General features: G+C 39.2%; 1 protein-coding gene and 1 non-coding gene across 6 annotated transcripts in view; both read left to right on the top strand.

Annotated features, from left to right (window-relative positions):
* Positions 1 to 23,046, top strand: part of RC3H2 (ring finger and CCCH-type domains 2) — a 53,480-nt gene that overhangs the window by 19,420 nt on the left and 11,014 nt on the right. For all 5 annotated transcript variants that reach the window (XM_013058783.2, XM_013058782.2, XM_013058781.2 and 2 more), the window contains 8 exons: positions 1,938 to 2,113; positions 6,158 to 6,358; positions 6,838 to 6,970; positions 7,085 to 7,203; positions 8,541 to 8,653; positions 16,203 to 16,511; positions 21,420 to 21,634; positions 22,439 to 22,872. In XM_013058783.2, coding sequence (XP_012914237.1) covers positions 1,938 to 2,113; positions 6,158 to 6,358; positions 6,838 to 6,970; positions 7,085 to 7,203; positions 8,541 to 8,653; positions 16,203 to 16,511; positions 21,420 to 21,634; positions 22,439 to 22,872 — 1,700 coding nt within the window. The remainder of the gene's footprint in view (positions 1 to 1,937; positions 2,114 to 6,157; positions 6,359 to 6,837; positions 6,971 to 7,084; positions 7,204 to 8,540; positions 8,654 to 16,202; positions 16,512 to 21,419; positions 21,635 to 22,438; positions 22,873 to 23,046) is intronic.
* On the top strand, positions 6,641 to 6,751 carry LOC123392842. Its single transcript, XR_006607523.1, has one exon. It is a non-coding gene; the product is annotated as a small nucleolar RNA SNORD90 (small nucleolar RNA).

Genomic DNA, 23,046 nt, shown 5'->3' with positions numbered 1-23,046 from the left:
ATGGGGAATGACTGCGTAATGGCTGTAGGTTTCCTAGATAGACCTGATGGTGGTTCATGTGAATTGTATACTCTTAAACAGTTAATTCTGTATAAAGTTTACCTCAATTTTTTTTAAAAAAGTCCTTGTCCTTGGTGCAAGTACGGTTTTGCTGCTAACTAGTTATGAACCTTGACCTCATTTCCTCTCTTATAAAGGGTTCAATTTTTTTTTTTTTAAGATTTTATTTATTTATTTGTCAGAGAGAGAGAGAGCATAAGCAGGCAGAGTGACAGGCAGAAGCAGAGAGAGAAGCAGGCTCCCTGCTGAGCAAGGAGCCTGATGCTTGATCCCAGGACCCTGGGATCATGACCTGAGCTGAAGGCAGCTGCTTAACCGACTGGGCCACCCAGGCGACCCGAGGGTTTAATTTTTAATCCACATTCCAGATGAGCCCTCAGCTTTGAAGTTCCACTGTTTTAATTGAGAACCAACACACTTTTAACTTCTAATTTTAAAATAATTTCAGATTTACCCAGAAGTGGCAAGAATAATGCAGAGAATTCCTGTATACTTTTTTTTAAAAATTTTATAATTTTTTATTTTTTTATAAACATATAATGTATTATTAGCCCCAGGGGTACAGGTCTGTGAATCACCAGGTTTATACACTTCACAGCACTCACCATAGCACGTAACCTTTCCCAGGGTCCAGAACCCAACCACCCTTGCCCTGCCCACCTCCCATCCTGTATACTCTTTATCCACATTCACTAGTTTTTAATATTTTATTTACTTTGTTTGCCCTTATCCTCTTTTCTGAGCTATTTGAGAACAGGTTGCATATTTCAGTGCCCCATTATACCTTTATACTTCAATGTATTTCCTAAAAACAAGAATGTTTTTAAAGAATGTTTCCTAAAAACAAGAATTTCCTAAAAACAAGAAAAACAGTATGTTCATCAAATTAAGAAAATTTAACTTACATGCCATACTAAAATCTAGTTTGTATTCCAATTTTGTCAATTATTCCAAAAAATGTCTTTAATGGAATTTATTTTCTTCCAGAATACATTCCAGTCCAAGATCATTTATTCTATTTATTTGTCATCTCTTTTTAGTCTTCCTTAATCTGGAACCATTTTTCATCCCTTCTTTGTCTGATGTTGGTGTTCTTGAAGAATACAGGCAGTTGTTTTTTTTTTTTAAGATTATATTTATATTTGTTAGAGAGAGTGCATAAGCAGGTGAAGAGGGAGAAGCAGGCTCCCCACTGGGCCAGGAGCCTTACCTGGGGCCTGATTCTAGGACCTAGGATCATGACCTGAGGTAGACAGACGCGTAAAGAGCTGAGCCCCCCAACTGCCGTGAAATAACAGGCAGTTATTTTATTAAAAGTTTCTTAATTTGAGTTTGTCTGATATTCCCTCATGATTAGATTAGATTCAGATTATACTGATTGTATACATCCCTGGCTGGAAAACAACATAAATTAATACTTTCTTTAGGTATTGCATCTGCAGGGTAATCATGTGCAAAATTGTTGTCAGGCAAAGCAACAAGTCTCAAGCATCAAAGAAAAATTACCATTTACCATAAAGCTATTACGTGTCCTTTATATGTTATTTAGTATGTCAGAGTATTTCTATGTATTTTCTAAATGAGGATTGTTTCTTTGCACTATAACATTATTATTATCTAGTTGATTATTCAATACCTGCAGATAAGTTTTTAAGTTCTGTTGACTTACGTTCTAAATGGTTGTTTAGTAGAAATTATATTTTGTTTGATTGCTTTTTAAGTAAACTGCATTTTTAATGCATGTTGTCCTCTTTATATGCTAATGAAATATAGACTGTGGATGATAATGGACACCCATGAACCTAATATCCCCCCAAAAAACTGGCAGATGTGATCTGCAGGGTTTCTTATTTATTGTGAATTCATGTTTCTTCTAGCTATGCAAGAAGAGGCCTTGAAGCTGGTATTGCTAGCATTAGAAGATGGTTCTGCTCTCTCAAGGAAAGTACTGGTACTTTTTGTTGTGCAAAGACTAGAACCAAGATTTCCTCAGGCATCAAAAACAAGTATTGGTCATGTTGTGCAACTACTGTATCGAGCTTCATGTTTCAAAGTAAGTAGCAAACAATTATCTAGACAGTCCATGCCTGTGTATGAGACAGAGGCTTTCTAAAATGGGGGTTAACCTGGTCTAGAGGATCCAGGAATGCAGAATGCTTCCAAGAGTTGGAAGGAAACTTTGTTTTACTTCTGCATTGCTTGCATCTGTGATACTGCCTCTTGAGCATAAACATAGGTGAAGGTGTCAGTAACACAAACCAGAGCGTAAGGAAGTAGTTTGGTAAACTTGACTCTCAGAATAATAAATGTAGGCTAAAGAAGTCTAATTCAAATGAATTTCCCATCTTAAAAGGAAAAACTCTGTAAAAATACATAAAAGATTGGTAAATGTTTCCATTTCCTATTACTATTTTTATTTTATTCCTTGTTATTAGATTATGACCTTTAATCTGAAGATGGCCTATAATGTTGCCTTCAGGACAAGAGAGTGAAAAGTTGAGGTACATGCCCCACTCTGCATTTAGGAGGTGTGATTTTTTTTTGGTATGTTTTGTTTTGGTGAAGAAGACGGAAAAACCCCAAGATATTTAGAAACGTGGTTGCATTGTCTTATAGACTTGTGAGTGATTACAGGTATCGAGAGTGGTGGAAAGTAGGCTGAATCCTTGGAAGTTTCTGTGAGTTAGAAGAGTAGGGGTTGCTGGCTGGATCTTGAGAAAGGCCCGAAGACTTGGAATTGCAAAGGTCCGTTGGCTTTTGTAAAAGTAAAACATCAAAATTCAAAAGTCAAAGCTATTTTGCTGGTTTTACAGTCTAAGAGTGAAAACAGTAGAGACAAAAAAGTTTTTTCAGCAGATTGCTTAGTTTGAAATAACAGGTAATTGCTGATGGAAATATGTTCAAATGAACTCACTTATCTCCATTAATGAGGCTTGGACACTATCTCCTTGACAGTTACAGTGCTTGATTTTGTGTCCTTTAGGGCAGCAATAGAAATTAATCCCTGGTTCCTCACATATTATGTTTTTGGCTAAGCAACCAAATTACACACATCATTTATCATTCTGAAGTGACTGACTAGGTTCTCACACTGTGTATTCGTGACTTAATGTGTTTTTTTCTCTCATAGGGATCATACTATGATTTGTGGTTTATGATAGTCATACATCTACAGTTGCTACAAATATCTGACATTTGAATAACACTAGTATAAAAAGTGATTTCAATTTTATACTCTCATTTCATCCTCACTGACCCCTAGTTTAAAATGTTGAAGCAGTGTTTAGATTAATAAAAAGATATCATACTGACAACTGCCAAAAGGCCTCTCTTGGGTGTCATTTACTTTAGTAAAATCACCATTGTCAAAGCTCTTTCCTTGATTTTATAGGCTTAGAGATGTGAACTTTGTGGATGCATACAGTAGAATCTTTCCTCAGGAACAGAACACCCTTACCAAGGTCACCCACAATGGATGATTAGTTTTATTCATTTGTAATGAGAAGTGCAGCTCTCACAAGACTTAAATCATCATATTATAGATATTTTTCTGCCAAAGAGTATCAAGCCTTTGCTTGAGTAGCATGGAATCAGCACAAGGGGAAGGGGAGTTACTGATTCCAGCATGTAGTGCAGTGAATCCCAGCTGATGATCTGCATCAGAATTATCAATGGGGTTTGTTGTTGTTGTTGTTGTTTTTTAAATCAATCAATTAATTAATTATTTTAAAGGGAGGGAGGTAGAGCGGGGAAGGGAGGGGAACTGGGGAACTGGGAGGGAGAGGGAGGGGAGAGGAGGAGCTGCCCCTGTGCAGGGGCTCAGGAATGCCCCGTGGGAGACTGGCAGGGCAAGGGCTGCTGGTTTTTTGTTTTTTTTTTTTTAAGATTTTATTTGTTTATTTGACAGAGTGAGAGAGATCACAAGTAGGCAGAGGCAGACAGAGAGAGAGAAGGAAGAAGGCTCTCTGCTGAGCAGAGAGCCCAATGTGGGGCTCTATCCCAGGACCCTGAGACCATGACCTGAGCTGAAGGCAGAGGCTTAACCCACTGAGCCACCCAGGTGCCCGTATCTATGGGATTTTTAAAAGTATACATTCCTCGTCCCATTGGTAGATATATTCTGATTTGGTGTATCTCATGTGGGACTTGAGCATTCATGCATACTTTTTAAATTTGTGGTCTTCAAAGCCAGGAATTGTGATTACCTGAAATTGAAGTTTTTAATGCTTCACAGGTGATTTTGATGCATGGTAGTGAGAACTTTAATTTGACCAGCTCTTTTAGCCACTTGGGTCTGTTTTACTACTCAGGTGAACAGATGCTTAGACTGCCTACTAGGCACCCTGTAGCCTATATGGTAGTTGGATGAGTGCTACTGTCGTCTGATGCTTGGGCTTCTTTCTTCTATTTTTTAGGTTAATAATTCTTTCTTTTGTTTTCTCAGTGTTTCTTTACGTAGGTTAGGGTAGAATATAGATTTTTATGACTTCTAAGTTATATACTCTGCTCTCTCTTAAATTATACCTATGATTGTGTTGTTTAGAATTTTGGGTGTCCCATACTTTTCTATAATGTAATTACATATTCCCAAAGAGATTTTGAACTGATACTATTAATTCTCAGATGATAACTTGATTTTCCCATCTTCATATTCTTGGGGTCATATTATTGTTGTCTCATTTGACAGCAACAGAAATAGCCGGTGAGTTGGTTTGGAGGTATTTTCATTTTGCCACTGAGGAAATCATGATTTTGAACAGTTTAAATGATTTGTCCAGTCTGAGTTTCAGAGTCTGTACTAGTCCTAGGTATTCTGAATCCTAGCCAAGTTTCAAATTTCATTATGCAAGTTTTAGATAAATGATATCATTTATTGTGGAAATTATCTAGTTATACATTTGCATGTTTGGAGAATTAGACCATTTCAGTAGGGTATGTGAAACTGTAAGCTTTTGAATTTATGTTTTTTAAATTACTTAAGTCAGGTATAAATTAAGGCTGTATAAATATCCTAATGATCATTTTTGTATTGATAGAAAATTTCTTTGTTTTTCCTCCAAAGATTTTATTTGTTTATTTGAGAAAGTGAGAACACAAGAGGGGTGAGGGACAAAGGGAGAAGCAGACTCACTACTTAGCAGGGAGCGCAATGTGGGGGTCAGTCTGGGACTAGGGGATATGACCTGAGCTGCAGGCAGACGCTTAACCAACTGAGCCACCCAGGTGCCCTGATAGAAGATTTCGTAATCATCATGTGACAGTGCTAATATATGTCTACCCATTGGCTGGAGTGATTTGTCATTCCTCTGCTTAAAGGTCCTCAGTGGCCGACGCCTGGGTGGCTCAGTGGGTTAAGCCGCTGCCTTCGGCTCAGGTTATGATCCCAGTCTCAGGGTCCTGGGATCGAGTCCTGCATCAGGCTCTCTGCTCAGCAGGGGGCCTGCTTCCCTTCCTTTCTCTCTGCCTGCCTCTCTGCCTACTTGTGATCTCTCTCTGTCAAATAAATAAATAAAATCTTTAAAAAAAAAAAAAAAGTCCTCAGTGGCTTCCCATTCCCTTCAGCGTAATATATGAACTTCTCACCACAGTTTTTAAGGCTCTCTGATTCTTCTCTAGACTCTATCATAGCCTTCAATTCTGTGTGCTTTGCTCTTTCATTTTTCTGTTTCACCACTTGCTACTGTTGTTAGGATTCTGTTTCTTACCTGGAAACTCCATTCATTCGTCAAGACTCAGTTTACGTGGCCTTCAAGTAGGGAAAGCCTTCTCTCTTATCCCTTCCTTCTCGCCCAAGTCAGATTTAATTGCATCTCCTTTATGTTGCTATGGAGCATTATAATAGCATGTATACTATAATTTTCTGTTTAGAAGTGTCTTCTCTATCAGTTCCTGTGTTCATTGAAAGAAATCAAAACTGTGTGCTGGGTTATGTAAGTTCTGTTTCATTCCAAAAAGAATTTGTGATGAGGATAGTCTCTTCATTTCACCTTCTTTTGTCTGGTATCTGGTATCTCTACTCTCCCCACAAAAAATTCTTTGGAGAAGCAGGGAGAGCAGACCAATTCGGATGGCCTTTTTTTTCTCCGTTCTCTTTTAGGTTACCAAAAGGGATGAAGACTCTTCCCTGATGCAGCTAAAGGAAGAGTTTCGGAGTTACGAAGCATTACGCAGAGAACATGATGCCCAAATTGTTCATATTGCTATGGAGGCAGGACTCCGTATTTCACCCGAGCAGTGGTCCTCACTTCTCTATGGTGACTTGGCACATAAATCACACATGCAGTCTATCATTGATAAGGTTTGTGAAATTAGTGATGTTTGTTTTATATCCTTGCTCTTACTTAGAAGAGCATTCCAATGTTCTAAAGGAACTAAAGAGACAACTAGTTGGAGAGTCCTATGTTTTTAAATATCCGACTCTATATTATTTTATTTCTTTTTATTATTTTTTTAACTTTCAAAATAAGTGACAGGAGGCAGTGGGGAAGCACATACAGGGTAGTAGCATAAAAGCAGCCTGGCTTTCAGAGTCTGTGGTTAATCTGTGTTTTGACCCCAGAGAACGAATATGGCTTATAAGAAGTAAGGTTTCTAAGTGTCTAATGATGAATTTCATAGGGCAGATTCTGAGGTGAAAATTTCATTCATCATTGATACTCCTACTATGGAATCTGAAGACACTTGAAAACTTGTTTAGTATGTTGACTGAATAAAGCACTGGAATACAGATGTGTCATGAGAACCAGAGTAAAAGCCATCCTGTTTTCTGTTTGGTAGCTGCAGTCTCCAGAATCATTTGCAAAGAGCGTCCAGGAATTGACAATTGTTTTGCAACGGACGGGTGACCCAGCTAACTTAAATAGACTGAGGCCTCATTTAGAACTTCTTGCAAACATAGACCCTAATCCAGGTATGTGAAAAAATATTCAGTTGCTTACACTTTTTCTACCCTTGAGGTAAATAACACAAGAGAATTACTGCTAACAAATTCTCCCCCCCCCATCCCCTTGACGGCTTATTTTAGATGCTGTTTCACCAACTTGGGAGCAGCTAGAAAATGCAATGGTAGCTGTTAAAACAGTGGTTCATGGCCTTGTGGACTTCATACAAAATTATAGTAGAAAAGGCCATGAGACACCTCAGGTAAGCACATACATTGCACTTCTGACAGCTGTTGCCTCTAACAGAGGTTCATCCTGAACATCTTGAACAAGCTTTTCAGTTAATGGACTTCTTACATGACTGTGCTCTTTTAGGTTTCTTTTATCTCTGTTCTTTCGGGAGAAACTCGAGTTTTAGTATACCTGACAAATAATTTCTAGCACAGCAACTATTGGGAGAGTATCTTGAACATGAGTTCACTGTCACTGTTTTTGACGGAGTATAAATCAATGATTCTTTCCAGACATTTTGCCTAATTCTTCTCTAATTTAGGGAAATTGTTACTTTTTTCTCAATTGCTCTCATACAAATAAATCTGTTTGTAAATGTGTGGAGTTTGAATTTTTAAAATACATGTACTTTTGAAGGAGTTGTTTAAGGTATAATCTTTTATTCTAATAATGATGCCCATTTATTAGGTCACTGTGAGCCAAGTTCCTATATTTGGTTTTTTATTTATATGATTTCTAATCCTCACAGCCACCTGCAAGATAATTGCTGTTCCTAAGCTGAAGTTTAAAGAGGTTAAATAACAAATCTAAGGTCCTGGTGGCAGTAAGTGACAGAGCTGGGATCAAATCTCCTCAAAAATGATCTTTTCACTCTTTTACCCTTATTCTTTTGGAAAACATTGTAATATTCAAACATTAACTGACGGATAAATGTTTCATCATCATTTAGGTCCCAGAATTAACAATGCCATCTTAAATTTTGATGCAGTTATGATGAGGTTCTTATATTTTGCCGCATTGTTTTTATGAACTTAAATAGCTCCAAGCCTAAGAAGAAAGTTGTACCCTCAAGCTGACAAATAATTTGGTTTTATAAATTTTCACGTTAAGTGGAAATCATATTCTACCTCTTCTGGAAAAGTTTAAGTGGACAAAGCTTATGGCCTTTAAATGCTTTTTTTTTTTTTATAGATTTTTTTTTAATTAATTTTTTATTTTTTATAAACATATATTTTTATCCCCAGGGGAAAGCTTATGGCCTTTAAATGCTTTTTAAATCATTTGTTTTCGTATCATTTTAAGACAGCAATAAATTGAGGAGAAAATCTTTTATTTTTGTAGGCATATATTGCCTGACAAATAAATAGACATAACATTTGAACCAGGTTCATATACTCCTCAGAAGGAATATTTAAAACAGCAGTTCAGAGCTACCCTATGTAATGCCTAATGGGAAATGGTGGAATGGCAGTTGTTTCAGCACAAGAATAACCTCTCTACCCTGAAAAAGAACTAAAGCGGTTAATCATAAAATTCTGAAATCCCAAGAGTCCTCACTTTTCCACACACTGATTTTCTTTTTTGTAGCCTCAACCAAACAGCAAATACAAGACTAGCATGTGCCGAGATCTGCGTCAACAAGGAGGGTGTCCCCGAGGAACAAACTGTACTTTTGCCCATTCTCAGGAAGAGCTTGAAAAGTAAGTTACAGAAATTCTTTTTCAGATGGGTTTAATTTGGGGTCATTATGAAAGTGTCCTATGTAGTCTTAAAGTTTGTGGTGGGTTTCACAGATGTGATTCATTGTAGAGTTCCTTAGATTGCAAGATAATCTTTTCTTTTGAAACTATACCTTTTTGCTTCTGGGAGCAAGAGTAACATGATAAGTGATTTAGAACCTTATTCAGGGGTCATACTTTAGATCATTATTTCGCTGGAATCCATGTTTTTGCTAAGCACCTGTGCAGAACAAAAACACCCCTCCATGCAATCTTACTTCTGCTCAGGTTCAACTGAATTAAAGTCACAGGTAAAACAGTACAGCAGATACATTTTCTTTTTATGGCTTTTGGTCTCTTTATATGTATTGTCCAAGTTTCTGGGGTTTTTTTTGTTGTTGTTTTTGGGGTTTTTTAAAAGATTTTATTTATTGAGAGAGAGAGCAGGAGCTGGGGAGAAGGGTAAAGGGAGGAGCGGAAGAAGCAGTAGTAGTTGTCCCGTTTCCCCTCCCCCTGAGCCCGGAGCCCATCGTGGGCCAGGTCCCAGAACCCTGAGATGATCTGAGTCAAAGGTGAACACTTAACCAACTGAGCCACTCAGGTGCCCCTGTTCTGTTTCTTAACCAAAACATTCATCATTGAGATCTTGCCAAAAATTGCTTCCAGCCTTTCTATCGAATCAACCTGTGTATCAACTCTTAATGGACATTTCTTGTTTTTAGACACTTTAAGCTCAAGTTGAGCTGATTTTCTCCTCCCATATATCCTCTCCCACCTTTCATTCTGCTCTCCCTCCGGGTACCCTGTCCAGCCAGCTACACATGCCATGTTAAAGACACCATCATTGTCACCTTTCTCTCACCTACTTATCTTAGTCAACGAGTCAGTTCAGCTTTCTGCCTGGGTGTTCATTTCTGAACTCTTCTTTCCAGCCTTATATTCCAAATTATCATCCCCTTTTCTCAGTCTGCCATTGCCTCCTAACTAGTCATCTTAGAGCTGTTGTTGCCTATCCCCAAACCCATCATTCCGCACAAAACAAGGAGAACTTTATATATTAAGCTCATTGCAAATAATAAGGAGGGGTTTCTCATTGTCCTGTGGATCAAGTTATAAAATCTAGATTGTGGGCCCTGCATCATCATCTACCATCTTTCTGATCTCATCACAGTGCTCCCAAATTGTATTCTGTACTCAGACCACGCTTTCCTTCTGTCTGTCTCTGGAATGCAGAATGCTCCTTCCCACCTTAGGTCTTCTATGTCATGCTATTCCTTGGGGCCTTGCCTTTGGAGCTTTTCTTTCACTCTTTGAGGGGATCTTCCCAATATTACATACTAAACCAGGTTCTTCTTTGTCATGCTTATCGGTAAATTTTAGTGGTTGGCAAACTTTTTTATGTCAAGGTCCAGATAGTAAATATTTTCACTTTGGTGGATCAAGCAGTGAACTGTCAAAACCACTCAGTTCTGCCGTTGTAGCAGAAAAGCCACCAGAGTGCATAAAACGAGCATAGCTGTATACTTTATTTACAATGAACAGGCAGTTTTGGGCCACAAGAGGTAGCCTGCTGACCTCTGATCTATTGACTGTCTGCCTTGTTGCAGTGTAAGCTCAATGGACTGTATCTGTCTTGTTGATTACGGTCGCCTCTCCTCAGTTGCTAGCACTGGCCTCTGTACCTAATGAGCTCCACAGCAGCAGCAACAACATGATAGATGATACATGTGTGTGCATTAAAAAGAAGAGAAGAAACATGGTTCTCTTTTTTTCCCCCTACTGGAAGAGCCTAGAGAGGTTGCAGGAGTCCTCTGCTGTTTGCACCCAGTCTAAGCAGCTCTGTGTACAGAGTTTTACATCAGGCTGTTTTTTTGAGACTCTAGGAGATCTGTTGAACCTGCCCGTACCTGAAATAGAGCTTCTTAGCTAAAGTAGAACTTTTTAGGGGGCCTTGCATAAGAGTACTTGGATTTAACAAGGTCAGAGGAGAAACTGATTTCATTGCCCTTCCACCCATAACTGGTGCCCCAGCTGAAAAGCCATTTCACCTCTTACATCTTTAAGCTGGTTTTCTACTCTCCATCTCCATTACCTACTTCAGAATTTTATTATCTCGTCTGAAATTATAATAGTAGTAGTATAAAAATAATAATTATAGCCAAATTAACTGGTCTCTTTGGTGTCAGGTACCATTTTTAGTGTTTCACCTGCGTTTACCCAATTTATCTATTTAGTACTCTACTGGCCTTTAACCTGGCATCTATGTTCAACCTGGCTATTTTATTGCTATCCAGATTTTCTTTTGCAAATAAGCATCTAATCATGTCCATCTTCTGCTTTACATTCTAAATTGGTTCCTTAGTGTATCATAGGATCTGGTCCTAATGTAGCTTTCCAGCCTTATTCTACCTTTTGCGGTCTTTATAATTTTAAGGTACATCTCATTAGTCACTGTTCACTACTACATAAATTCTTTCAGTTTTTCCCATGTTGTTCCTCTGTATCATATGCTTTTTCTCTTTTCTATTTGGAGAGCACCTGTTCCTTATCAAACTCAGATGTCAACTTCCTTCTGAGGACTTCTTGACTGCCCAGGCAGAGTTAGTTGCTTTCTTTTCTGTGCTGATGTAGTGCTTTATCCTTTATAATGTCCAGTTCTCTTCTCATATTGCAGCTATTTATTTGCAGGTTTGTATTTTCACTGGACTTCAATTATCCTATAGGTAATTAATCTTGATATTTTTTGCCCTTAGCAAGTATCTGATACATATATTTGGTATATTTATGTTGAAAGAACAAATAATCTACAATTCATATTTCCACCCAGCCTTACATTCTTTGTTGCTGTGTGAAAAAAAGAAGAAAAAACAGGATGGTACAAAGGATTGAGGAAGTGGAAGATGTCACTATCCTATTGGCTAAAAAAATACATGTTGCTACCTATAGAACCTTTGTCTTATTTCATGTAGTACACCAGGAGAAAACATTCATTTTACTTAAAATTAATTTTACTCCAGCCTGCTTTCACTACTGTGCATCTCTCTCTTACCAAACTTAATGTAAATTCCCAACAATCTCCTAAAAATAAATATTTATGTGAATGTATCTTAGAACGTAGAGTATTAGAATCATGTTTTCAAGAGTTGCTACATTCTGGAAAGTGTCAAAAGTCTGGGATCAATCAGTTCAACAAATATGTATAAAAATGATTGTTGAGTGCTAGGTACTATTTGAGGGGCGTTTAGTGGAGGAAGAGGAACAGTAAACATGTAAACACAATTTCAGTTACTGATAACATACTTTAAGAACGTCTGAGGTAGAAAAAATTTGGCATGCGTGGGAACTACAAACAAGACCAGTGTGTCTGGAAGATGGAGAACGAGAAGAATGACATAAGATTAAAGAGGTAGGCAAGGGCCGGGTCTTACTGGCTTTATGGACCACGGTGAGGCATTTGGAAGGTGTTGTAGGGTTTTATTCAAATGCAACAAAGAAGTTTTTTTAAGTAAGCTCTTTGCCCAACCTGGGGCTTGAGCTCAGGAGCCTGGTCAGATCTAGTCTCATTTTCTACCAACTGAGCCAGCCAGCCACCCTGCAACAATGAGATTTTAATTTTGTCTTAGAAATGTCACTAAATGTCCGCATGGCTGGAGAGACCAGTTAAACTACTACAGTGGTTCAGGCACAAGATTGGTATCTTCGTCCTAGGACCATAGTAATGGAAATGATGAAAAGTGGTCAGATTGGAGATGTATTTCAGAATTGAGGCTAATAAAACTGATAGATTGAATATGAACTTCAAAGAAAAGAGAAAAATCAAGAATGACTCAGAGGTTTGGGATCTGCATAACCAAGTACTGTATTTTACTTAGATGGGAAATGCTTTTGGGGTAGAAAATCAGTAGTTAGTTCTCTTGGCCATATGAAGTTAGAGGCTTACTCCACATTCATGCAGCAAATATTTATTGAACACCTAGTATGCACAGGCACTGTATAATGTGCTGAAAATAGAGATGTGGGTATGAAAGGCAAAAATCCTTGCTCTCATGGGGCTTACAGTGTAGTAGAGAAGATTGACATAATGCAAGTAAATAGAAAGCATAATACCTGGTACTGATCCATGCTGTGAAGAGAAATAACACAAGGTATGGAGAAAGGGAATGATTGGGAAGGGGGAGATTTTTTTTTTTTTTTTTAGATTTTATTTATTTATTTGACAGAGAGAAATCACAAGTAGGCAGAGAGACAGGCAGAGAGAGAGAAAGAGGAGGAAGAAGGCTCCCTGCTGAGCAGAGAGCCCGATGTGGGACTCGATCCCAGGACCCTGAGATCATGACCTGAGCCGAAGGCAGCGGCTTAACCACTGAGCCACCCAGGCGCCCCAGGGGGAGATATTTTAGATTAGATGGTCTGGGGAGGTATCTCAGAGGATATGACATGTAAAGAGACACCTAAGTGAAGTGATGGTGCACTAGAAGAACAGATCGTTATAGGAAGTCTTTTTAAAGGCAGATGGGCTTGGGATCTGGGAGATGGGCCCTTGGTAGAACCCAAGCGGCAAGATTGGCCTGAGTTAGGAGCAGGAGCTCTCTATCCCTTTTTTTGAGGAGCATGTAGTTAACAGATGCAGGAAGGTTACTGGAATTGGTGGTAAAAGAAGTATTCTCCTTTGGTTCTGTCTATTTTCTCTGTGAAGTGGGAGGCGGTATCATCAGTAGCAGAGGAGCTGTGGAGAGTGGAGGTGGAAAGGATGTTAGAGATGAGAAAGTGAGTTTAGTAGAGAAATGTATTAACATATTGCTTGGCCATTTTAAATAATTGATCATAATTTTGAAGGGAGTCTAGAAAGCATGATGGCATGGTTTTTCTCCACAGCATTCAGCTGCTGAGGAGAAGGCCCAGAATGAGAGATTAGGGTTTTACCAGGTGAGTTCAACAGGGGGAGTGAGCCAAGGGAGTGGAAGATATTTACAAGGGAGGAATTAATGGCAGATAGTGGATTCAAAGCTGAGTAAGGCAGGGAGTGAGTACTTCAGGGAGCTCAAAGATGATTTTAAAAGAATAGGAAACAATTAGCTTTTTTCAAGTGTGAGGTCCAGACCCTAAGTCCAAGTCTTTAGCTGCCTAGTTGTTAGAAGTCCAATATGTATCCTGACTTGTCACTGACTTAACCTCCCTTAGTTGAGGTTTTACTTCTTATACCTCTTCTAAAATAGTCACAGTCACAACTTTGTGGAGGAAGCAGGCTCCCTGCTGAGCAGAGAGCCAGATGCAGGCTCGATCCCAGGACTCTGGGACCATGACCCGAGCTGAAGGCAGAGGCTTAACCCACTGAGCCACTCAGGCGCCCTCTGCCAGAGTAATCTTAAGGATAGCTGAGATTTGTCCTTTGAGGACGGGAAGCAAGGGGTAACTGGGTATTTTGTGCAAGAACCTTTTGAGGTGAAGAATGAAGAGTAGGTTTCAGAGAGCATGTTGAGGAAAGTGCAGGCCTCTCCGCACTACCAAATGGCCTTTCTAAAGTAGACATTTACTCCCCTCTTCATAATTAGTGGCCCCCCAGAATCTCTGAGATGACATATATAAACTGGCTGTAATCTCTTCTTCTTTTTTTTTTAAACTTTGTGTTCTGTCACTGCACTCTCAGCCAGTCTCATGTGGGGACACTTGGCTTTATTGAGCTCCCACATGCCTGTCAGAGAGAGAGAGAGAGTGTGTGTGTGTGTGTGTGTGTGTGTAAGTGTAAGAGAGAGAGAGAATGAGAGAGGGAGGGAGAAGAGCAGGATTGAGTAATGAGGCTGTTTATAGATACTGAGGGACTGAAAGGGAGGCTATTATGGAGGCATTGCTCATCAATAACACTACTTATATTTAATTACCATATGTTTGATTGTATAACATTAGTATCAGACTAATTTAGGCATATGTAATTATGACTGCAAATGTGTGTAGTTGTTTTCTATTCATGTAACAGTTGTTCCTCACTTTAAAGTATTAGAAGAAACATTGACTAGGATTACATTAGAATGAAGTTTTTGAACAAATTTTCTTTTCTTTTTTTTTTAAGATTTTATTTATTTGACAGAGAGAGAGAAATCACAAGTAGGCAGAGAGGCAGGCAGAGAGAGGGGAGAAAGCAGGCTCCCCGCTGAGCAGAGAGCCCGATGCAGGGCTCGATCCCAGGACCCTGAGATCATGACCTGAGCTGAAGGCAGAGGCTTTAACCCACTGAGCCACCCAGGTGCCCCGGAAACAAATTTTCTTAAATGGACTTCAAGATCAGATTGCTGTATATATTAAGAGTGTTATGTCTGTGGGGCGCTGGGTGGCTCAGTGGGTTGAAGCCTCTGCCTTCAGCTCAGGTCATGATCCCAGGGTCCTGGGATCAAGCCCCACATTGGGCTCTCTGCTCAGCGGGGAGCCTGCTTCTCTTCCTCTCTCTTTGCCTGCCTACTTGTGATCTCTGTCTGTCAAATAAATAAATAAAATCTTAAAAAAATCTTAAAAAAAAAAAGTGTTATATCTGACTACTATAAATAAAACCCTGAAATTACTATCAGAAAAGCCTTTAATTCAAATAACTTTTTTACTTTAGGCATAAACTAATCTGAAAAATATAATACTAAATTTCCTTATTTTGTTACAGTGTTTAAGAATGAGTTTTGGTTTCATAATTTTTTTTTAAAGATTTTATTTAGGGGTGTCTGGGTGGCTCAGTGGGTTAAAGCCTCTGCCTTTGGCTTGTGTTGTGATCCCGGGATCCTGGAATCCAGCTCCATATCGGGCTCTCTGCTCAGTGGGGAGCCTGCTTCCTCCTCTCTCTCTGCCCGCCTCTCTACTTGTGATCTCTGTCTGTCAAATAAATAAATAAAATATTTAAAAAATAAATAAGTAAATAAATAAATAAAGGTCTTATTTATTTATTTGACAGAGTTCACAAGTAGTCAGAGAGAGAGGGAGAGGCAGGCTCCCTCCTAAGCAGAGAGCCTGATTCAGGGCTCAATCCCAGGACCCTGGGATCATGACTTGAGCCAAAGGCAGAGGCTTTAATCCACTGAGCCACCCAGGTGCCCCAGTATCATAATTTTTTAAAATATATATAATACTCTCAACAATTTGGTAATAACAGAATTTTGTCAACTTTTTCATCCCTTTTTTCATTCGGCATTGCTAAATAAATTTGGTATGGTTCCTTTCATTTTTTGTATAGTATACTTTATATTCCAATTATGTAAAATTTTCAAAAGGATCTCTTCTTACACCCTCAAAAGGCTTCTTTGAATACATGTGTATTGTGCTTGCTATATTAACTATGTGCCCACATACATGTATGTGTGTATGTGAGGCATATATATTTTCAGGTGGCAGCTATCACAGCAGAGTTTGATGTACGCTGTATGTGATATTTAGCTGAAGAAACTTCTTTAAAGCTGTTCCTCCTATTTAAGTCTTTTCCAATTGTCCTTTTTTTCTCCCTTCAGAGTAGGATGTAGTGAAATATTCACCGATATGTTGATTGTTTTTGAAACAGGTATCGATTAAGGAACAAAAAGATCAATGCAACTGTAAGAACATTTCCTCTTCTAAATAAAGTTGGTGTAAACAACACTGTCACAACCACAGCCGGAAATGTCATTTCTGTCATAGGAAGTTCTGAAACAACGGGGAAAATTGTTCCAAGTACAAACGGAATTTCAAATGCAGAAAACAGTGTTTCCCAGCTAATCCCACGTAGTACTGACAGTACGTTAAGAGCTCTGGAGACTGTGAAGAAGGTGGGGAAGGTTGGCACTAATGGTCAGAATGCTACTGGGCCTTCTACAGAGTCTGTCACTGAAAAGTAAGTATTAGGTAAAAAATGGTTACTTTGAGTTTTTTAGAAATGCATGAGTATTTTTATTTACCCTAAGGGAAAACAGTTAATCAGAATTTTTATGCAGAATGTTTCACATTAAAGAAAGCACTAAATACCAAAAAATTTGAGTTCTAGTCCTGGCTCTGCAGTTGAATAGCTCTGTGGCCTTGGAAAGTCACTTCATCTCTGGGTTTTGTTTTCCCTGACTATAAACTGAAGAGGCTGGATCAGAATTGGGTTGTTTTTTTTTTTTCACACTTAAACTTCCTTGAACTTTGGGGTCGAGTCCATAGAAGTGCCAAAGGGAAACTAAGTAAAAACCTAAGCAAGGTGAGATGCTGAGCTTCCAGCCTCCAGACTCTGCTACAGTCAAAACAGTTCCTCTCTGTACTCCATAACGATGTGTGGTAGTTAAGAGGGTACTCTTGGCAGCCAAACTCTCTGGGTTCAAAATCTGGCTTACTGTTTTCTAGCTGTTTGATCTTAGGCCAATTAATCTATCTTCCTCCGTTTACTCACCCATAAAATCTGTGCAGTAATAGCAACTGCTAGATATGTTGGTTGTGCAGATTTGTGAATTGTAAGTGTGGTGCTTTGAACAGTGCCTGCCAAATAGCACTCAATAAATATCTGTTGTTGTTGTTGTTGTTACCAATATTGTTGAGTCTCAGTGTAAGAAAGGGTTTTGGGGACGCCTGGGTGGCTCAGTTGGTTGGGCGGCTGCCTTCGGCTCGGGTCATGATCCCAGCATCCTGGGATCGAGTCCCATGTTGGGCTCCTTGCTCAGCAGGAAGCCTGCTTCTCCCTCTGCCTCTGCCTACCATTCTGTCTGCCTGTGCTCACTCTCTCTGACCAAAAAAAAAAATGTTTACAAGAAAAGGTTTTGGTGCCTTAAGAAAAAACTTTCACAACTTTCTAACAATCTGAAAGGTTTCTTCTACCTCTAAAATCTCATGCTTTAGTATTTATTGTTTTAGAGTCTTAAAATCTGAGTTTTGAAGAAACCAGCCTTTTTGAACTGAAAGTTTTGTTAGGGACTGGTTAAAATAAGATTATTAGATTGAGAGGCTGGCATCAGATTATGGAGACCTTGTGTTACATGTGTGTTTTGAAAATGAGCTTTTGAAGGGTTTTGGCAAGGTGATGTAGAGCTGTTTTATATCATACAGTGGGATGTATTCAGCTATAAAAAAGGAGTGAAGCCCTAGTATATACTATAGCATGAATGAACCTTGAAAACTATGTTAAGTGAAAGAAGCTAGATATAAAAGGCCATATATTGCAGAGTTCCATCTATGTCATTGTCCAGAAGAGGCAAATCCGTAGAGACAGAAAGTAGATGAGTGGTTGCCAGGGGCTGGGGAGTGAATGCTAACAAGTAGAGATTTCTCTCAGGGCTGATGAAAGTGTCTCGGGATTAGATGGTGGTGAGGGTTGTTGTACAACCTCGGGAATATACCAGAAGTCACCAAATTGTGTGCCTTCAAAGGGTAAATTATATCTCAGTTTTTTAAAAATGATGAAACTAGAGGAAAAACTTTTTAAAAAAATCTAAATTAGTCATTTATTGGGGCGCCAGGGTGGCTCAGTGGGTTGAGCCGCTGCCTTCGGCTCAGGTCATGATCTCAGGATCCTGGGATCGACTCCCGCATCGGGCTCTCTGCTCAGCGGGGAGCCTGCTTCCTCCTCTCTCTCTCTGCCTGCCTCTCTGCCTACTTATCTCTCTCTGTCAAATAAATAAATAAAATCTTTAAATAAATAAATAAATTAGTCATTTATTCATTCAGAAATTATGAATGTTCCATGTGCCCAACACCAGCCAGTTGGTGAAAATGTAATGAACATGAACTAGATAATACTACTTCCTGCTTCTAAGATGGGTCTTATAGTATGGTTTGGTAGGCAGATGTAAACAGACCATATAATATATTCTGACTGGTACTATAATGGAGTTGTGTTCCAAGTATTATTAGAACACACAAAAAAAGGATACCATTCTGCAGGGAGTTATTGTGGAAGGCTCCTTAGAGAAGACCTAAACTAGTTCCAAAAACATGGACTGTTGGGAAGGAAGGACTCCTCAGTACAGGAAGCAGCACAGGCAAAATCCTGTACACAGGAGAGGCATGCTGCGGAAGAGCCTGGAATCCTGAAAGTCCTGTAGGCTACAGATGTAGGAGTCTAGCTGTCTGACTGGAGGATGACTAAAGATTAGCATTTTCCTTAAGTCTGATTTTTACAGATAGCTTGCAGGATCTCATGAGGCTATGAATGTTGTCATGGATTTTGATACCTTTTTGCTGACAAGTCTAAAAATTTGCCATTTCAAAGTACTTAGCCAAGTCTTATAGTGTATAACATTTTTGGGGGGGGGTTGCCTTTTTTTTTTTTTTAAGATTTTATTTATTTGTCAGAGAGAGAGAGAAAGTACAAGCAGGCAGAGTGGGAGGCAGTCTCCCCGCTGAGCAAGGAGCCTGATGTGGGACTCGATCCCAGGACTGTAGGACCATGACCCGAGCCAAAAACAGAGGCTTAACCAACTGAGCCACCCAGGTGTCCCGTGTATAACATTTTGATATGGAAGGACCAGATACCCTGTGTTAAGCTCATTGCATAGTGCCTGGAATGCGTTCAGTAATTGCTCAATAGGAGTTAGTGTATAACTGCTATAAGGAAATCCTAATCATTTTCCTGTTGCCTTTATTTAACTGCAAAGAATAAGCATAGCCCTAAAATATCTTTAAACTGTAAGTCAGTAAATTTGTATCTACTATTATTCTCCAACAGTTCTGTAGTTATCTTCATTTTACACATAGAAGTAAACATCTGCTAGACTAATCTGCTGTGTTAGACTAAAAGGCAGCCCATACTCCTTGTTTATATTCTAGCTTTAAAAGGGTTTCTCTAGTTTGAGAAAAACCCTCTAATCTCCTTGGGATGCAGCATACTGAATTCCTACATCATTAACAAGTACATTTTCTGGAGCTACCACATATCTAACCTCTGCTAAAGTTGGACTTTTTTTTCTTCTTTTAAAGATTTTTATTTATTTGAGAGAGAGAGAGCACACAAGCAGGGGAAGGGGCAGAGGGAGAGGGTAAAAGCAGACTTCCCACTGAGCAGGGAGCCCAATGCAGACCTTGATCGATCCCAGGACTCTGGGATCATGACCTGAGCTGAAGACAGATGCTTAACCAACTGACCCATCCAGGTGCCCTAACGTTGGACTTCTTTTTTTTTTACGTTGGACTTCTTAATAGGACCTAAGAAAGCCATGATGAGATCCGCTGGGGCTGATTGCTTGGTGACTCAACAAAGAAAATCCTTTGTTAAAAAAATAATAATAATAAGCTTATTTATTCAGTTTATGGGTAACCATATATTGGCATTTTGATCACCCACTAGTTACTTACTGACTACCTACTATGTGGCAGGAACTATTTCATTTGTTTAAGAGATATTACTGAGTAACTACTGGGTGCCAGGAATTCTTCTAAATATAACAGTTAACAAAACTCTGGAGAGATAACAGTTAACAAAATGGACAAAAATGGGGCCTCTGGTGGCTCAGTTGGTTAGGCATCCAACTCTTGATTTTGACTCAGGTCTCAAGCTCAGGGTTGTGAGATTGAGCGCCATGTCAGGCTCCATGCTGGGTTTGGCGCCTGCTTGAGATTCTCTCTCTCTCTCTGCCCCTCCCTGCCAAAGGAAAAAATGGCCTCTTCTTGGGGAGTTTACATTTCAGAATGTCTACCTAGCTCTTAATAGAACAACCTTTGTTTCATATGTCTGTCTTCTTTGTCCCAGAGAATTCTGGTGGACTACAGTGGGCCCTTGAACAACATAGGGGTTGGAGGTGGCAACCCCTGTGTAGTCCAAACTCTGAGTACAAGTTTTGATTTACCAAAAATGTAACTATATTAATAGCCTACTCTTAGCTAGAGGCCTTATTGATGACATATAATCAATCAACATAGATTTAGTAGGTTATAGGTACTATATACTGTATTCTTTCTCTAAAGTTAGCCAGAGAAAAGGGAATGTCATTCAGAAAACATAAGGAGGGATCCCTGGGTGGCTTAAGTATCTGCCTTCGGCTCAGGTCATGATCTTGGGGTCCTGGGATTGAGCCCTGCATTGGGCTCCCTGCTCATCAAGGAGCCTGCTTCTCCCTCTGCCTGCAACTCCCCCAGCTTGTGCTCATGGTCGGTCGGTCTCTTTCTGTCAAATAAATTAAAAAATCTTAAAAAAAAAAAAAAAAGAAAAGAAAAGAAAAAGGAAGGAAGGAAGGAAAGAAAAAACATAGGGAGAGCTGCCTGGCTGGCTGGCTCAGTCAGTAAAAGCTGCACCTCTTGATCTGGGGTCAAGAATTCGAACTTCATATTGAGGGTGGAGTTAACTTAAAAAAAAAGTAAAAAAAAAAAAAGAGAGAGAGAGAGAGAACATAAAGAAAGTACATTTACAGGACTGCATTAATTGAAAAAGATCTGTATGTAAATGGACCTGTGCATTTCAAACCTGTGTTGTTCAAGGATTAACTATATCATTCCTGTTGAGAACTTCTTGAACAGTAATTTTTTTTTTTTAATTTCCTCTAGGAAAAAATCCATTGTTTAAGAATGAGTAAAAGGGGATTGATGGGTCACTTTAGTGCCTGAGATATGTTTGCATTTCTTTTTGCCTTTCTCAGAATATGAGAGCTGTTACTATGATTCTATGAATGAGCAGTGGAAGGTGGCAATGAAATTCATTGCCTAATTCTTCACTATGGAAGTATCTAAAGTTTTTCCTATTATTGGTTTCATTATATAATTTTATGAAAAATTCCTACTGAGGAAGACAGTAGTTACAGACAGTGATTTATTCTTTGTTCTTGATAAATTATCTCTCCAGTAAAATTGGCTCTCCACCCAAGACTCCTGTAAGTAATGTAGCGGCTACCTCAGCTGGGCCTTCTAATGTTGGAACAGAGCTGAATTCTGTGCCTCCAAAATCCAGCCCATTTATAACTAGAGTACCAGTATATCCTCAGCATTCTGAAAACATTCAGTATTTTCAAGATCCAAGGACTCAGATACCCTTTGAAGTCCCACAGTACCCACAGACAGGTAAGTAACTTTAGATAGTTTTAAGAAAAAAAAAAGAAACTATAGTATAACATGTGTTGTCCTTAGATAAGCAAGTGAATCACTTACCTAGAATATGTACATTAAGAAATTAATTGGGGTGCTGGGTGGCTCAGTTGGCTAAACATCTGGCTTTTGATCTCAGCTCAGGTCTTGATCTCAGGGTCATGAGTTCAAGCCCTGTGTTGGGCTCCATGCTAGGTATGGAGCCTACTTAAAAAAAAAAAAAGAAAGAAAGAAAGAAAAGGAAATAATCCTTTGGACTAAGTTTTCTTTCTGCCCTAAAAATCGATATTCTACATGCCAAAAGTTTTAAGATTATCCTTCTCATGCATCAGATTTAGGGTCCATGAATGGACTTCAGGGAGTTTTGTGAATCCTTTTAAATAGTTTGTAGAATGTTTGGTTTATATATACTTAGGTATAATTTTGGAAAGACAGTGCACAACTTAACGCAGATTTTGAAAGGTCTTTAATCTCTGCTCCCCTAAAGTAATGAGTCAATAATGTAACTAACTACTTAATCCAATACCTGCGGCAATAGATGCCCTAGAAGGAAGTTTACCAGCCTTCTATTAATAGCTCTGTCTTGGGTTTTTGAGGAGCAGTTTAACAAAATAGTGAACTTCAGTGAATTTTCATGTAGTAGTGTCTTGATTAAGGGGTAATTAAGTAAGGTTCAGAACTTACTTTCTTTTCTCACAAAGCTACTTTAGACTTAAACCTTTGTAAAATGTTGGATTTTACTAAGATTACGTTAAATATTCCTCTTTTCTGATTTTCAAGGGTACTACCCACCACCTCCAACGGTACCAGCTGGTGTGGCTCCCTGTGTTCCTCGCTTTGTGAGGTCCAGTAATGTTCCAGAGTCCTCCCTCCCACCTGCTTCTATGCCATATGCTGATCATTACAGTACATTTTCCCCTCGAGATCGAATGAGTTCTTCTCCTTACCAGCCGCCTCCTCCGCAGCCATATGGACCAGTTCCCCCAGTACCTTCTGGAATGTATGCTCCTGTGTACGACAGCAGGCGCATCTGGCGCCCACCTATGTACCAACGAGATGACATTATTAGAAGCAATTCTTTACCTCCAATGGATGTGATGCACTCGTCTGTTTATCAGACATCTTTGCGAGAAAGATATAACTCATTAGATGGGTATTATTCCGTGGCTTGTCAGCCACCAAGTGAGCCAAGGACAAATGTGCCTTTACCAAGGGTAAGTGATGATGGAAATAGGAGAGTGCTACTGTAGCGTAGTGGGTAAGAGCCTGCTGTCACACTTGGTGTCATACCACCCAGGTATAGGTTTCTGGCTCCTCCACTTAGGAACTGTGTGACTTACAGAAGTTGCTTGACTTCTCTGCATCAGGTTTCTCACATTTGGTAGCAG

Source organism: Mustela putorius, unplaced genomic scaffold, assembly GCF_011764305.1.
Source record: "Mustela putorius furo isolate JIRA1106 unplaced genomic scaffold, ASM1176430v1.1 tig00000596_pilon_pilon_pilon, whole genome shotgun sequence".
Classification (NCBI taxonomy): domain Eukaryota; kingdom Metazoa; phylum Chordata; class Mammalia; order Carnivora; family Mustelidae; genus Mustela; species Mustela putorius.
Note: the sequence above shows the minus strand (reverse complement) of the source record. Positions and strands in the feature narration are given on the sequence as shown.